The 18,963-nt window shown below is 37.8% G+C and overlaps 1 protein-coding gene across 1 annotated transcript in view; it reads right to left on the reverse strand.

Annotated features, from left to right (window-relative positions):
* LOC126262593 (synaptic vesicle glycoprotein 2B-like) overlaps positions 1-18,963 on the reverse strand; it is a 229,077-nt gene that overhangs the window by 90,544 nt on the left and 119,570 nt on the right. The window contains exon 5 of the mRNA XM_049959330.1: positions 16,598-16,719. Coding sequence (XP_049815287.1) covers positions 16,598-16,719 — 122 coding nt within the window. The remainder of the gene's footprint in view (positions 1-16,597; positions 16,720-18,963) is intronic.

Below are 18,963 nucleotides of genomic sequence, written 5' to 3' on the forward strand. Positions count from 1 at the left end.
AACAGGTTACCCTGAAACAGGTGAAATGAGTCCCAGTGGCTCAGTTTCAGTTTCAGTGAATGACAGCACCCCTAACTTGTTGATTTGGGGAATTGTTTACAACATCCTGGGTCCTCCCTGGTCCTCATCAACCCTGTACAGGACACCTAGACCTACCACTGACATACACTCATGATCAAGTGGATGAGATTTCTATTAAGGCAACACAGAAACCTGTGGTAAAAATTATCAGTTTCTTAAAAAAATTTGAGGTTATTTATAATCATTAGCAAATCTAAAAAACAGAGTTAATTTATGATAAATATAGATGATATATAGGGCTGAAATTAACCTGAGTTCACCTACATCTGTTACTCAGTCTAGATAATTTCACAATTAAACTCAGTTTATCTTGACTGAAATGAACACTTCCTCTCCTATGTCATCTAATCTGCCTCTTTGGTATACGTTCCATTCCTTGCTAAATTTGAGTGCAAAAACTTTCCATCTCAAACTACCACCTAGCCTACAAGATCTCCATGTGCACTCCACAAGTACTCTTCTACCAAAGTAACTGCTTACTTTATGTAGAGCACTCCTGAATTATGGGGAATCCTACAATTCTTCACCCATAGGAGCTGAGGATGGCCTCAATCTTCCTAGATCATCTTCAGATCTATGTCGTTACGTCAGAATTGTGTCTGCATCAGAACTACACTTCATAATATGTGACAGTATGTTTCTTCATCGGACTTGCACCACACACGAAAGTTTGATCTTGCAGTTTGTAACTTATGAGCAGTGTCGCTTATTTTTTGATAAATGGGTCATATATGGCAGATGCTCTTTCATTTTTTAGATCTTTATTATTCTTGGTTCTGAAAGAAGTACACCATGAATCATGATGCTAAAGTTCCAGTATTTTTTGGCTCTGTGATGTAATCCCTGATAGATAGGAAGAGAATCTATCTTTTCATCATGTAAACTGTTATGTATTACTTCACTATCACACTGACTACTAAAAAAGCTGTCCTGTGCCACTGATGCAACTCACTACTGTGCTGGTGTTCTCCCAGCCATAACTACGAATTATAATGCAACTAACTGGGCTCTCCCCGCCAACACAGCAGCTCTAAACACACACACACACACACACACACACACACACACACACACACACACACACACACACACACACACATACATATATATATATATATATATATATATATATATATATATATATATATATATATATATATATACAAGTTATTTTCTTAGGGCTGTCCCTCTATCCTGCACTAGCCTCTTTCGCATCCTGCTTCACTTCCCAATGTACAACACACAACTGTCTGTACCCACAGATGGATGAGCTGCCTTTGCTCCCACAGCCATTCCTTTCTCCCTGCTGTATCTCCCTATCCTTCTGCCATCCTAGACCATCCACCATTTCCAAGAATACCATCCAGTTGATTCAGGGGATAGCATCAGGACAGTGAGCTTGTTGATACTACTTCCTTGGTTCATGAGTGTCACGTTGTGATGACGCTCGCCTGCTTTCTTTGTTTGTTGTCCTCAGAGTTGATGTACTGCATTGCTACACTGGCCAAAAAATGGGTTGTGAAAGTGCAGCTACTGTCTACTGTAAATGATGTAGCTGACAGATGCACAGTTGTGTTTCACAGTCTTTTACTTTCACTGTTGACAACCCCCAATATTACACAGTTATAGGGCCAGTGCATAGTGAACGCATTATTAAGGCCAAGATAGATACGAAGCCCACACCTACTACAGTAGTACAAGTTTATATGCCAACTAGCTCTGCAGATGACGAAGAAATTGAAGAAATGTATGATGAAATAAAAGAAATTATTCAGATAGTGAAGGGAGAGGAAAATTTAATAGTCATGGCTGACTGGAATTCGAGTGTAGGAAAAGGGAGAGAAGGAAACGTAGTAGGTGAATATGGATTGGGGCTAAGAAATGAAAGAGGAAGCCACCTGGTAGAGTTTTGCACAGAGCACAACATAATCATAGCTAACACTTGGTTTACGAATCATGACTAAATCAAGACTAAAAGGTATCAGATAGATTATATAATGGTAAGACAGAGATTTAGGAACCAGGTTTTAAATTGTAAGACATTTCCAGGGGCAGATGTGGACTCTGACCACAATCTATTGGTTATGACCTGTAGATTAAAACTGAAGAAACTGCAAAAAAGTGGGAATTTAAGGAGATGGGACCTGGATAAACTGAAAGAACCAGAGGTTGTACAGAGTTTCAGGGAGAGCATAAGGGAACAATTGTCACAAATGGGGGAAAGAAATACAGTAGAAGAAGAATGGGTAGCTCTAAGGGATGAAGTAGTGAAGGCAGCAGAGGATCAAGTAGGTAAAAAGACGAGGGCTAGTAGAAATCCTTGGGTAACAGAAGAAATATTGAATTTAATTGATGAAAGGAGAAAATATAAAAATGCAGTAAATGAAGCAGGCAAAAAGGAATACAAATGTCTCAAAAATGAGATCAACAGGAAGTGCAAAATGGCTAAGCAGGGATGGCTAGAGGACAAATGTAAGGATGCAGAGGCTTATCTCACTAGGGGTAAGATAGATACTGCCTACAGGAAAATTAAAGAGACCTTTGGAGAAAAGAGAACCACTTGTATGAATATCAAGAGCTCAGATGGAAACCCAGTTCTAAGCAACGAAGGGAAAGCAGAAAGGTGGAAGGAGTACATAGAGGGTCTATACAAGGGCGATGTACTTGAGGACAATATTCTGGAAACGGAGGAGAATGTAGATGAAGACGAAATGGGAGATACAATACTGCGTGAAGAGTTTGACAGAGCACTGAAAGACCTGAGTCGAAACAAGGCCCCGGGAGTAGACAACATTCCATTAGAACTACTGACGGCCTTGGGAGAGCCAGTCCTGACAAAACTCTACCATCTGGTGAGCAAGATGTATGAAACAGGCGAAATACCCTCAGACTTCAAGAAGAATATAATAAGTCCCATCCCAAAGAAAGCAGGTGTTGACAGATGTGAAAATTACCGAACTATCAGTTTAATAAGTCACAGCTGCAAAATACTAACGCGAATTCTTTACAGACGAATGGAAAAACTACTAGAAGCCAACCTCGGGGAAGATCAGTTTGGATTCCATAGAAACGCTGGAACACATGGGGCAATACTGACCTTACGACTTATCTTAGAAGAAAGATTAAAGAAAGGCAAACCTACGTTTCTAGCATTTGTAGATTTAGAGAAAGCTTTTGACAATGTTGACTGGAATACTCTCTTTCAAATTCTAAAGGTGGCAGGGGTAAAACACAGGGAGCGAAAGGCTATTTACAATTTGTACAGAAACCAGATGCCAGTTACAAGAGTCGAGGGACATGAAAGTGAAGCAGTGGTTGGGAAGGGAGTAAGACAGGGTTGTAGCCTCTCCCCGATGTTGTTCAATCTGTATATTGAGCAAGCAGTAAAGGAAACAAAAGAAAAATTCAGAGTAGGGATTAAAGTCCATGGAGAAGAAATAAAACCGTTGGGGTTCGCTGATGACATTGTAATTCTGTCAGAGACAGCAAAGGACTTAGAAGAGCAGTTGAATGGAATGGACAGTGTCTTGAAAGGAGGATATAAGATGAACATCAACAAAAGCAAAATGAGGATAATGGAATGTAGTCGAATTAAGTTGGGTGATGCTGAGGGAATTAGATTAGGAAATGAGACACTAAAAGTAGTAAAGGAGTTTTGCTATTTGGGGAGCAAAATGACTGATGATGGTCGAAGTAGAGAGGATATAAAGTGTAGACTGGCAACGGCAAGGAAAGCGTTTCTGAAGAAGAGAAATTTGTTAACATCGAGTATAGATTTAAGTGTCAGGAAGTCATTTCTGAAAGTATTTGTACGTTAGTGTAGCCATGTATGGAAGTGAAACATGGACGATAAATAGTTTGGACAAGAAGAGAATAGAAGCTTTCGCGAAATGTGGTGCTACAGAAGAATGTTGAAGATTAGATGGGTAGATCACATAACTAATGAGGAAGTATTGAATAGGATTGGGGAGAAGAGAAGTTTGTGGCACAACTTGACCATAAGAAGGGATCGGTTCGTAGGACATGTTCTGAGGCATCAAGGGATCACCAATTTAGTATTGGAGGGCAGCGTGGAGGGCAAAAATCGTAGAGGGAGACCAAGAGATGAATACACTAAGCAGATTCAGAAGGATGTAGGTTGCAGTAGGTACTGGGAGATGAAGAAGCTTGCACAGGATAGAGTAGCATGAAGAGCTGCGTCAAACCAGTCTCAGGACTGAAGACCACAACAACAACATGGCCAGTGCACTATAAGTTTACTTTCAATGAGCCTCATTAATAGGTTGCAGGCAAACATCCACATACTGCTACAATAGTTTCCTGTTGAACATCTATGAGCAGTAAAAGCCTAACCACACAGTTCTTGAAGAATAAAAAGGTATGTATGGAACAGCCACTGTCATTGTTTTTATACACGGCCTAATTGTGTTACACTTATTTCATGGATGGATTGTTGTTGATCTAACCAACACAGATTCCTCATCTGAAACTTGGCAGTGGACTGACTGTCTCGAGACCAAAAATTGGGCCCTTATATATCATCACAATATTAGCTGCTAAAACTACAAATTATTCAAAGTTAAACTTACAGAAATTACAATTTAAACTTAACTCATTAAATTAACTGAATACATCAAAATATTGGTTCTTTTTAACAGTTTCTTCTACTATGAGGGTTAAGCTGAATTATTTGTTTAAATGATGAAATTAACACATGTCATTATGCAAACAATACTTTTGACAAAACTGTTAATTAATTTGGAAATAATTAAGAGCTGGCTTTGCTAACATGTTTTTGAATAGAGCCAAATAAATCCTTTAAGAACACTATTAGTTGTTCCTCCAAATGTTTATAATTATTATAGAATTTATATTTGTTTATAATTCAACAATAGCATTTAAGTTATGAAACAACTATTGATTTCACCCTATAACTACGCATAATGAAAATAAATTAGAAAATCAATTACATACATAAAAGTAAACACAAAATTAGGTCTGATGTTATGTTCTTCAAAACTGAGTGACAACCTCTCTCTTTTATGAAAATGCAGATTATACTCACATTTGTTAATAGTAAATAAAAAAAAAAATGAATTTAAGGAGGCAGATGGCAAAACAAGAGGGGAAGTAAAAATATCCCAGCTTGCTTTGTCACAGTGTCAGATATATGCACAATATTTCGACGAGACAGCTGCTCGTCATCTTCAGGTGCTGGCCGACATGTTGCTGCAATGGCTCGCCATTATATACGCTGGCTCACTAAAGAATTGCAGGTGCCAAATGCTACGGTATAACATCATCATAGACGAATCATAGAGCATGGCGACCTCCAGTGTCCCCTGCCATACAAACGGGTCACAGGCCTCTCATTCGCGATGCAGGAAAAGTGTGGCCGCAAATAGCGGCACAGTGCACGTGCGGGCAGACTGTTGGCACCAAGCTTAAATGTGTGGACTTTGATTTTCCATCTGTGTTCGCTCAGATTCATTTGACTGCAGCCGACGATGCCATAGTGCTGCCAGTGTTGGTTCCAATGCATTGCTGAGTTGAAATACTGTGTGTCTATTGATCAGGTCATTACTTATATGAATTTTGACTGCTTCTTTAGTGATGGAATCCCAGTATGTGGAAACGGGCAAAAGGGTCTTTGTCTCTCCATAGTTCATGCTGTGTCCCGTGTTAAGACAGTGTTCAGCCACAGCAGACTCTTCTGGCTGACCTTGTCTGGTGTGACGTCTATGTTCAGCACATCTGTCCTTAACAGTGCAACACGGCTGGACAATGTATGATTTCCCACACTGGCATGAGATTTTAGATATCCCTGATTTCCTTAGACCAAGGTCATCTTGAACAGAACCCGGCTTAGTTTGCACTCGCACTGGAGTGCAGAAGGTACATTTTATTTGATGTTTTTTGAACAGCCTGCAACTCTTAAAGGACATGCTGCCAACATATGGTAGAAAAACCATGCTCATGGAGTTCTCTGTTTCTTCTGGCTGTTCTGGAGCTTTAGTGCATGCAGGTTTAAATGTACTACGGATCTGTTTATCGGAGCACCCGTTCTGTGCAAACACAGAGCAAAGATGGCTAAGGTCTGCTGGTAAGCTCCCTGCATCAGAGATAATTCTGGCCCTATGAACGAGGGTCCACAACAGATCACTGTGTTGAGATAGGTGATGGCAACTTGTAGCCCATAAATACAGGTCAGTGAGAGTCGGTTTGCAAAACACACTGTGACCCAAGAAACCATCTTCTTTCCTGTGGACCAAGACATCAAGAAATGGGATCTCTCCATTTTTCTCCACTTCCATGGTGAAGAAAATGCTGGGATTGAGGGAGTTAAGATGTTCCAGAAATGCAGGGAGTGTTGCTGCTCTGTGTGGCCAAACAACAAAAGTGTTATTCACGTATCTCCAGAAACATTTGTGTTTCAACACTGCTGACTGAAGTGCTTTATCCTCGAAGTCTTCCACAAAAAGGTTAGCTACTATGGAAGACAAAGGGCTACCCATAGCATCACCGTCAATCTGCTCAAAATATTGTTTTTTAAATAAATAGTATGTCAAGGTAAACACTTGTTTGAAAAGATGTAAGATGTCCTCCTCCAACTTTTTTCTATAAGTTGTAATGAATCCACCAAAGGCACTCGCGTGAACAAAGAGACCACATTGAAACTCACTAAAATAGTTGGTTCGAGACGCAAAGTCTTCAGTCATTGTATAAAATCTTCTGAGATTCAAATGTGATGTTCACATTTTCCTACTATGGGCTTAGAAGAGAGGCCAGATGTTTTGCTAGGTAATACGTCGGGGCTCCTATATTGCTCATGATGGAGCAAAGAGGAGCCCCTTCCTTATGGATCTTAGACAGCCCATAGAGTTGTGATGGAACTGGTGCTTGTACTCTTAAGCTCTTTTTAAGATGTCAGGAAACTGGCTGGATTTGAGGAGTGTGGATGTCTTCCATTGTACAGCATCAGTTGAATCCTTCTGGCGATGGCGATATGCTGAGTCCTGCAGTAAATCCATCATCTTGCCAAAATAGGATGTTGCAGGCAAAAGAACAGTAGCATTTCCCTTGTCGGCAGGTAAAATCACTATTTCTGTGTCTTTTATTAAGGAACAGAGAGCTTTCTTTTCTTTAGTGTTGATGTTCTGCTTCGGTGCAGGCATCCTGGTTGTAACCCTGCAAGCCTCTTGTCTTATTTCTTTGGTAGTCTCACTCGGCAGTTTTGAGAACCCCTTGCTCAACAGCACTGACAAGATCCTTAATAGGCAAGGTCTTTGGAGTGGGTGAAATATTTAGCCTCTTTTCCAACTCCGATATCGCAGTGTAACTCAGTTGTTTATCTGTGTGATTAAGCACAGTATGTCTACATGGTTTACATTCTTGCGATGATTGGCGTGTAAGGCAATGGAATTTCAAAGTTGATACTATCTTCTCATCAGTCCTTCCTTCTTACTAATAACTTACTGTCATCCTCTATTATCATTAATGAACATTACAGCACAGTTCTAGTCACCCAAGAGCTTCTGAATTCTGTTTTTGTTTTGTACTGAACTGGTGATGGGTATGCTTAGCACATATAGAGTGGATAAGGTGAAGTAAAAACTGCTTCCTTACCAAGTCTATTGTTCAGAATTGTTCATGTATTTCTTTTCTCATGCAGGAAAACAGAGAATGCTATTTGAAGGGAATGTTGTAATTTTGTGACACAGGAGTGATAAGATTGTCTTGTAGATTTGGTGCTCTGCAGCTTGTAGAAATTGTGAATGTGTCACATTAATAATTAACTGTTTGATGTAAGCTGCTTGTTGGTACTAGATTGTTTTACTAGACCTGTTTCAGTGATGGGTAATGCTTGAAACTAGTCCAGTAAAATAAACTGTGGTGGCTGTCACCCACAACAACAACGTCGCTGACCAGCCTAGTGAGTGAAACTTTGTGGAGCCTCTCTCTCTCTCTCTCTCTCTCTCTCTCTCTCTCTCTCTCTCTCTCCCTCTCTCTCTGCCAGTTTAGTAAGCACTGTACTCTGTCCTTCTGTGGAAGTCTCATGTACATTGTCTTCAGTAAAGTGGTATTATTCTACACAGTAATCATGTATTTGATATTCTACACCTGTATGTATCCCAAGTTTCCTCCTCGGTGAACCCATTGACTAACGACAACCACGTGCAAGGTCAAATTCACACCAGTGCAGTTACAACAATGCCACCCACACATAACCGCTGGCCACTGAAATTTGCATATCAGGCCAATGGTTTCTGTTCTGGATAGTGCAGTGCTTCTCAAGTGACTCATCCACCATCTTCAGACTCAGTTGTGCAAGTGAAATGCTTCAATACTGTAGTTCAACTTACGATGTTAGTCACAAAAAATTGAAAGCCACAAATGATCTACTATGGAACCTCATCAACATATCCTACTTGCAGAAACACTTTTCAATGACTTGACGGCAACGTTCCAGATGCACGGATTCATTTTCACTCACCATGGGCAGCACATCTACTGCACCACATGTGAATTTCTTCAACCCACCCACATGCTGCCAGTCCTGGATTTCGGACACAAACATGGCACATACCCAGTTTTGTCCAGACCAAACTCAAACTTGGCCTATGAATGTTGACAGTTTATTTCTAATTAGTGGTGCTGCTAATAAACATTTACATCAGGAATATTCCAGTGACACACAACAACATAACCCCACTGGTCACGGCAATGCTTGCCACCATGCACCACGGCAATTGCCTCGGTATCCTTCCGTACACACAGCGGCCGAGTCCAACCAACTTTGCCCAGTAACTTCTGATTCTGATGCCACTGCATCTTGCTGGAGCAACCACCTTCACACATCAACACACCCTGCCTCCCCATGACCTGCTCCACATATGCACCTGTACAGAACATCACCACCTGTATTGGGCCTGGGCTAGTGCAGAATTCTGCCGAGCGTACCACTCCCGTGCCTGCACAGAACATCCCTATCCACATCACCTCCAGGCCTGGTCAGAATGTTGCCGAGCAAGCCATACTCTCACCTATGCAGAACATCGTCAACCATGCTGTGCCTCTGCAACCACCACATGTGCCCAAGTCCACTGCATCTGGGTAGAGCAACTTCTGTCAGCAGCTTACAATGTACACCCCTGCTGCAGCTTAATGGAGTGACCTGCAACATCTGCAACTATATGGTTACTCTGCAGTTCACACTTAAGTGCCTGGCAGAGGGTTCATGTGTACCACTCCTGATGCCAATACATTTTTTTCTTTTCTGATCTCTTTTCAGTATTAGTGCATATAGAATAGTTATGTACGTTGACTGAATTATTATCCATGCAGTTATTTCACAAAATTTCACTATTCACTGTAAAATTACCAATTTCTAATGATAAAAGCATAAGTTTGTAATTGAGGTACTGGTGGAAGTAGGGCTTTGAAGGGAGGTCACGAGTTGTGCTTTGATAGCTCAGTTGTAGAGAACTTGCCCATGGAAAGCAAAGGTCCGAGGTTCAAGTCCCAGTCCAGAAGACACTTTTAATCTGCTAGGAAGTTTCAATAGTATGTTTAGTTCATATGGAAACATTTTGTTTACAGAAATGTTTTTAGTTTATGATACCTCTAAACAATGTGCATATCAAAATTCAAAACAGATAAAAATTGTTTTTTCTAAGATTGACACAGCTTATTTGAAAATCCCCATGCTCTCTTTCAAGCAAATGTCTTACTTTCTCTGAAAATTTAGCATCTCAAAAGTTTTTCGTATTTAATATTTTCCTGTACAAAAACATTCCATTGTTAAACAGTAATTATTTCCAAAATCTTGTGTTACAGTTTAGTAGCTTTGATTTTTATGCTTACAAAACAGATGCCTTTAGTTTGTTAATTATTACAATTAGAAAATTTCGTTTTCTCAAAAATTCTTGGTAAGCCTTGGGAACCCCAAGCATGTAATACTTCTCTCTTATAACATAGTACCTATTATTTTGTCCTTTTACAGTTAAAAGAAGTTTGCTTCTTTGCCTGATGTGTCTTTGTGTATTTTATTTTTTATGTCTCTTATGTTAATATCTAAAATGTAATAGTCTTGTATTTTACTATTTCATAATTTCCGTAATACATGTGTCTATAAATAGGTGTTACATACAAAACCTTGGGAGTTAGTAACAAGTCATCAGTGAATGCTCAATCTATGTCCAGTATCTCGCATTCATCATGTAATTTTCAATTGGTCATTGTTCATAACTCTTTATGCAAACTTTTATGTCTGCCAGACACTATGCTGCAATGTCTCTTATCAGTCAGCCAGTGACAAGGAGTAAATACTTAAAGATCTATTCAAAACATGTTTACTTATGAGCCACATGTTAACCTTCAGTATGCTGATTTTAGCCTTTGTAGGTTACTTACCTGTGATGTTAAATTGATACAGTTACTGATAAACAAGCTGATTATTGAAAGTAAATTTAGTGCTAGTAAAGGCAATGCTGGGTTCATTATTTAATAATGGTTCACCACAAGCAATAATCACAGGATGAAGAATAAAGAAGAATATCCAGAAGACTTAAGGGGCACAAAAAACTATGCAGTGAAGGTATATGTGGAATAAGTAAATCATTCTTGTCTCAGTTAAAAACAGGAATTCTGCTGTGAAGGTATGTTGCTGGGCAAATTCTTGGGGCCATTCTTCTTTATAGTTGGAATCAACGATTTGTCCAGTAATAGACGTCACCACTAAGTTATCTGCTGTGCACAACATGCTGCTTTAGTATTCTACAGTGCTATGCAGAAAATCCTGGACTTATCACTGAACTGGTTTGCATCTAACAAACTGTTCTGCAATCCTGAAAAAGCACATTACCTTCTGCTAGGATTGTCTACGTACGCAGGATATATATCAGTAAAACATTTAGGCATACATATTGACTCTGAACTGGACTGGGAGAAACATATTATCAATGTCTGCAGGTAAACTGCATGAGTGTACTATCTTCTACTGTAGAAACTGGCAGGCTGAGTCACTGATGAGTAACTAAGAATGGTTTACTTCAGTTGCTTTCAGTCTCACAGTTTTTTATGGTCTGTTGCTATGGGGGCACTTTGGTTGTCACAGACATCCTAAAAATACAAGCGAAGGTACTTACAAGGGAACCTCCCCATCACACCCCCCTCAGATTTAGTTATAAGTTGGCACAGTGGATAGGCCTTGAAAAACTGAACACACATCAATCGATAAAACAGGAAGAAGTTGTGTGGACCTACGAAAAAAATAAGCAAAATATACAAACTGAGTAGTCCATGTGCATGATAGGCAACATCAAAGATAGACTGAACTGAGGAGTGCCGTTGTCCCGTGGTTAGTGCGAGCAACTGCGGAATTATAGGTCCTGGGAATTATAGGTCCTGGGATCAAATCTCCCCTCGAGTGTAAATTTTACTTTGTTTATTTTCGCAAAGTTATGATCTGTCGTTCGTTCATTGACGTCTCTGTTCACTGTAATAAGTTTAGTGTCTGTGTTTTGTGACTGCACTGCAAAACCGTGCGATTAGTAGACGAAAGGACGTGCCTCTCCAATTGGAACCGAAAACATTTGATCACAAGGTCATAGGTCAACCGATTCCTCCACAGGAAAGCACATCTGATATATTCTATACGACACCGGTGACGGCATGTCCTGGAATTTTGGAAAGCGAAGTTGATTATGTGTGAGTGCTTGAACTTTGATAATTGTCTGAAAATAAAAAAAGTAATCTTTTTACTCAAGGGGATACTTGAACCAAGGACCTCTCATTCCGCAGTTGCTCACGCTAACCACGGTACCATGGTGCCCCTCAGCTCATACTGTCCTTGATGTTGCGTATCTTGCGCATGGACTACTCAGTTTGTATATTTTGCTTATTTTTTTCATAGTTCCACACAACTTCTTCCTGTTTTCTCGATTGATGTGTGTTCAGTTTTTCAAGGCCTATTCACTGTGCCAACTTATAACTAAATCTGAGGGGGGTGCGATGGGGAGGTTCCCTTGTTAGAATAATGTGCAAAGTTGGCCTGTTGTTATGGGTCAATCTAGCTATTCTGCAGCCATCCCAAAAATACAGAAGAAAGCATATAAATGTGGTATCTGCTCTTTCAGATGGCCAATGATCTCTTAAGTACAGATGCACTTTTATGGAAATCGGCAAAATGCTGCAAGTAATGAAGATAATGGGCAATGACACTACATTTGTAGTGTGTACATAAGTTGACAATGACCACTGTGTATGGATGGCTTACTGGTCAGAGCAACTGCCTAGTAAACAGGAGACCCAGGTTCGAGTACTGGTCCACCACAAATTTTTAATTTTCCTCACTGATTTTTCACAACCAATGTCTGTAATTCATTTGTGACAGAAGAAAGTAGTTACAATAATGTGCAAAGCTGGTCCCAAGGAATATCATTCACCTCTCTTTGTCAACACGAAAATCCTTGCAATTATAAACATCTTTATTTATGCTACACTAGTTTATGTTAAGAGCAAGTAGGACAAGTCCGAGAATAGAGTGGTTATCCTCCAGCCAGTCAAGCAGCTTCAGAGCCATATTCTGGAATCTTTGTATCTACCAAGAATCCACCTACTATAATGAGCTTGTGGCTGGTGAGTCCATAGATTATTTTTGTCTGATGTATTTTCCAATTTACCAAACAACTGTGTTGACAATAATACAGTATTCAGCAATCATGGTCAGAATACAACAATGAAATGAGTAAAGAAAACTGTCTAACAATTCATTGGATGTGTTGAGCAGTAGGTAGGGTACAGGTACATAAATAAGAATTAGAACACAAGGAACCTCATCCGAATAGCCAGAAGACTCTACTCGAATTCCAGAATAATAATAAGTGGCATTGTGTACGGGAGATCAGTGAATGACAGCTATGTGCAGAGAATAAACAGCAACAGTAAACAACAGTGCATTGAACTAGGAGTTGTTTTCATTGATTCCAACAAATTTCTAAGTGCAAAGTGTCTTGTCATCTATATCTGAATAGGTTGGGCTCAAAAATATTCAGTAAGATGTTCGTAGATACTGGCCAGGTCATAAAAAATAAGGGAAACTGATAAGTAGGGATGGGGGTGAAAAACTTGTGCAGCATTAAGAAAGACAAAACCAAACTGTTATCAGGGAAGAAATGTGCTAAGCCCATAACTAATAGTCACAGTAGATATGTTATCCACTGGAATATAAATGGTTTAAACACTGATGCTTTAAACAATGAAATCATTCTGTCAGAATGTGCAAATATTAGAGTTGTTTGTGTAAATGACTACTGGTTTACTGAGGACACAATTAAAATCCTAAACAAAATAGGGAACTTCAGATTAGCAAGTAGCTTTTGCAGAAGAAACAAGTCATGTGGATGCTAATGTATACTTCTACATAGTGATATAAATTGTGAGACCAGAAACTGTTTTAATTATTTGAATGAAGAATGTGTGTTTGAGAGCTGTTAAGCAGAAATAGTGGACTCATTACCAAATGTTATTAATCTCAATATACAGAATTCCAACGATGTCAACAACAGAACTGTTCTTATCTAAACTTCAAATTATGCTAGAAGACCTTTGAAGAGAAAAAAAGAACAAGAATTGTAATAGCTGCTGTTTTTAATATTGATAGTAGCTACACTTCACGATTCACTGACTTAGTAAAGGAATATGGTTTCAAATTGAATTTCTTTGAATCTACCAGAGACAATGGGCAATCAGCAACCTGTATTGACAATGTTCTAACTAATTATGTGTATGATGATTTGTATAAATTTTGTCTACATCTAGGTATTTCAGATCATCGTGCATTGTTCATTGAGCTGCCACAGACAGATGGGAAGACTTCATGTATGAGAACCCATAAGAGCAGGAACTTTAGCAAAGAAAACATGTCCGTTTGATCGTTGTAGCTCAAGTGATGAAACCTTTGAGAAATTCGGTAATAGTTTTCTTGGTGTCTTTAATGAAACATTTGCACCTAGACTCTGCAGCAATAAAATAACAAATGAATTAAAGTGGATTACCCAGGGCATAAAAATTTCCAGTGTAAGAAAAAGGCAACTGCACAGAGAACTAAAATATAATAAAGATATTGATTTCACTAAATATGTTAGACTCTATAAAACCATATTTAAAAGAGCTGTCAGGCCAGCAAAACAACTGGCAAATAAAAGGCTAATTTTAAATCAGAAAAATAAGGCAAAGGCTATGTGGCCAGTCATTAAATCTGTTAAAGCCTATAACATTGAAGGAAATACTATTGTAAGTCCAGCTCCAATAGAAGAGTACTTTAATGAATTCTTTATAAATGTAGAAATTCTGATGTAAATGTTCAGATTATCACAACAAAGTAAATCCCTTTGACTTAGATGAAAAATCTGATAAATTTCCAAAATACTTAAAAGTTTCTACGGAGGATGTAGAAAATGCTACTCTAACATCAAGAAACAAAAAATCTGCAGGTTGGGGTGGAATACCCACCAAAGTTATTAAAGTGGTACACAATAGAATTGCAAACCCACTAGCTCAAATAATAAATCATTGTTTTGAAGATGGCTGTTTCTCAGAGGTACTGAAATATGCTGAAGTCAAACCACTCTTCAAGAAGGGATCATGAGAGATCATGGGAAATTATCATCCTATCTCGATTCTCCCATTCCTAGCTAAAATACCTGAAAAACTTGCTGTTGCACAAATCCAAAACTTTATTGCAAAATATTCTGTTGTTCTAAACAATCAATTTGGTTTTCAGCAGGAGAAAAATACCACAGATGCAGTAAACAGTTTCATTTAGAAAATAAGTACATCAATAGACAAGAGAAAGAAAGTGGCAGGAATTTTCTGTGACCTCACAAAGGCGTTTGATTCTTAAACAATGCATTGCTTGTTTACAAACTTGAAAAGTATGGCATTAGCAGCAGTGCCCTACAATGGCTTAAATCCTACTTATCAAACAGATAATAAAGTGTTAGCATCTCTTCAAATGGCGCATATTATTTTTCTGACTGGAAAAAATTCTCATTGTGTTCCACAAAGCTCCATACTAGGCCCAATTAAATATCAGCACCCCATCAGTTCTGTTTGCAGATAATACTTCTGTCTTAGTTGAAGATCAGGATTTCAGAAAAAATTCTCAGATCTGTGATCAGAACCCTTAGTACCTTAGAAACTTGGTTTCAGTTGAATGGGTTGAATCTAAACATATCCAAGACTCATATGATGCAGTTCAAAACCAAACAGTCTGAATGTGATCAGATTAAGATTGTACACAACAACCACAATATAGAAGAAAGTGACTCAATCAAATTCTTAGGTTTAAATGTAGATAAAAATTTGAGCTGGCAGGCACAAATTGTATACCTAGTAAACAAACTGAGCAGCTTTGTAATCAAATATTATCAACTGCAACTGACATGGACACATGAAAAGTAGCATATACAAACTACTTTGAAACCATTCTCAGGTATGGTATTGCTTTTTGGGCTAACACAACAAACGTAGTGCAGATACTAAAAATGCAGAAAAAAATTATTCAAAATATGTACACTGCAAATCACAAAGAACCATGTCACCCATTACTTAGAAGACTTAAAATATTAACTATGCCATCCTTATACCCATGTCAACCATTATTTAGAAGACTTAAAATATTAACTATGCCATCCTTATACATATATGAGATTATTATATTTTTGTACACCAGACATGAATTATTTGAGGGAAACCATTTTGTCCATTCACATGATACTAGAAACGAAGAAAATTTTATGCTCCCCACCCACCATCCCAGACTGTATGCACAGGGACTTCAAAACATGGGAATGAAAATTTGTAATAAATTAAAAAGGCAACAAGCTGATGCAGATGAATTTAGGTTCACTTAAAAGAAAGATATATCAGGTACTGACACTGAAGTGTTATTACTCAGTGGATAAATTCATGCAGGACAAACTGGAAATTTGAGCTGGGTACAATGTGTTACATATTCCAAGAAATATCCTTGTAGCATTATTATTTATTGTTGTGATATTATTTGTTAATGTAAAAATCATTGTAACTGTATTATAAATTTTTGACATGTCTCCTGTATGAAAACCAAATGGACTGCAAATGTGCGTCATGAGATGAATAAAGTACAATACATAATTCACATAGTACCTCAATTTATGAATTTGAGTTGTTCTTCAGAGTGCACAGATCCATATGTCCATACACAGATAAATTATCCCAACTTTGGGTAAAAGGTTGCCTGTACACTCCTGTATTTTGCTAATATTTCCAGTAACTCTCATGGGTAATACACGACTCAGAGTAACATTTTTCACAGCTGCTAATTCAGTTTTTCTCACACCTGATGCTTGTCACTAGTCCACATCTTTTCGTACATTCTGTTACATATATTGGAGTGTTAAGTATTACTTAATACCTGAAAACTAATACAAAACATTATTAACTACACACTTAAAATGGATATTTGACTTACCTGGAATAATAATGGTTGCAATTGCATACAGAAATCCAGATAGTACCATTATTCTTGTCCTATACTTAAGGCTATGAAATTCTGATATGAAAGTTAGTCGAATAGCCATTGGTCCAGAGAGTCTGAAACAAAAATAGGAAAATTTGTTAATTGCAGACATGATGTGTCTATTAACTGTAGCCTTGTAACCACAACGATAAAAGACACTATGCGGTTCCCTTTTCATGAGCAAGTGACCCAGATAAAATCTTATTCTGTTATACAAAAATCTGTCACTCTGTCAACTACTTTACAGTATTTTTGGAAGGTTCAACAAACTCTTATTGGAGACTATGTAAGACATAGTTAGAAAACTCCAAGGTAATATAATGTGAGATGAGCCAACACATTATGTCATACATAATGATGAATTATGTATTACCTACAGCAGTTATCAAAGAACGTATGAAAAACAGAAGCATAGATGTGACATTTTACACCAAGCAATATTTAAACAGGAGAAGGATGTGATACTGTCACAGGCACATATCCCCTGTTAACGATCACACAATAAGAAATTTTATATGGAAGATATTGAGTAATAATTTTAAAAATTCTTGTAAGTTATCTGTTTCATTAATAATCTTATTATTACATGCAGTCACAGGCATGCAAAATGTTCACTGCTACCTTTACCAAGTCACTCACTTAATGTCTATATTTTTCAAAAGAAATTTACTTTGCATTGTGTTAGATTGGATGGAATTATGTTGGATTGGGTTAATGTCCTTTTTTTCCCTTCCACAGATTAGTTTCAGTTTCTGTTCCATAGACCCAAAAATGAAATGATTTTCATGGGTGTGGAATATGTCAGAAAGCATAACATAAAAAAACTATTTTATCTTATTCCATTTGTACGCTTCAGTGTGATATAGCATATGCACATTATTTGTCTTCATATACTGAATGTTATGCTATCTAAACATGGCTACCTCTGCCTTTTATTAAAATACAAGAGGATTTACTGGTTGGAGGAGTTTCAATGAAACCAACACATTTTTGGATGTTATAAAGCCAGATTGCCACACACTAGAAATTGGAGTTTGGATAAGCAGGAGAGTGGAAGTAGCGCTAATATCATTAAGTTATGAGTCAGTCTGTATGGCTGAGTACATTGTTATAATTATTCATCTTAATTTTTTTGTAATATGTTAGTATCCTACAAGTATTTATCCTTCATTGGATATTAAGCCAAAAATCATGTTTGTGACATATATGCCAGTTGTATTCTTACTCACATGCACCACAAGGAAAAAAGGGAGAAGATTGGTAAATGCCCTAGTACTGTATCTGATGAGTATATTGTGAAGACTAAGTGGATTTTACAATACAAATTTGACAGGTGTAGGATGGAGAAAATCCATCTTATTTGAGGGCACAGCTTCAAGAGTTAATAGATAATAGTGAGTAATATCAGCAATACTGTCCTTATATTTTGTCATGAAATTTGTCAGTGCAATCTGAAATGAGATGGCTTAAGAATTTCTTTGTGCTTAAGAATATTTTTTATTTTTAGGAAGTGAAATTTTTAATGTTTTGAGTAACAGATTAACTGAGAGAATAAGGTGTGAAAATGGAGCAACTTCTTACAGAGTGCAATAATGTAGTGGTGTATAAGAAAAGTAGCAACCATCAGAATAAAGATACTGCAGTTTGGTGGTAGATTAAAATGTAGAGATTGTGATGTGCCTAAGTGGTGTGACTGGAGTCACAAGGAAATTAAACACAACCTTAGTTACAGATCAACAGTAAGTGGCTAATGATATAAATATGATCATTTATTTATGTATTGTTAGAGGTAACTCTTTTGTTTAAAATGTGATGTAGATGTATAAAAAAGTGGAAGAAGCTGTAAAATGCTGATGCTGATGATAGTACAGAAGCTCTGTGGCTTTAAAGGGATTAATGTAGCAAAGAAACAGGCCACCATACAGTTCTCTATGGCCATTGTTAAAACGTACTAATAATGTTGTTTGTCTGTTGATCTTCAATATTCCCTAAGTTTTTAGTATGGGCTTTAATGGCAGTTATGTAGAGATTTTGGTCCTGAGCAGAACAGATATTTGAGTACCAGACAGGTGAACTGACTTTACACTAATGCTAAAAATGTATAGTGAATACATAGAAAGAAGGATCCTTTATTGTATGATTATATGATAGTGGAACAAACACTCGTAGCAGTTACTTCTGTAAAATATCTGGGAGTATGCTTGCAGAACGATTTGAAGTGGAATGATCATACAAAATTAATTGTTGGTAAGGCGGGTACCAGGTTGAGATTCATTGGGAGAGTCCTTAGAAAATGTAGTCCATCAACAAAAGAGATG

This window comes from Schistocerca nitens, chromosome 6 (genome assembly GCF_023898315.1).
Source record: "Schistocerca nitens isolate TAMUIC-IGC-003100 chromosome 6, iqSchNite1.1, whole genome shotgun sequence".
Taxonomy (NCBI): Eukaryota; Metazoa; Arthropoda; class Insecta; order Orthoptera; family Acrididae; genus Schistocerca; species Schistocerca nitens.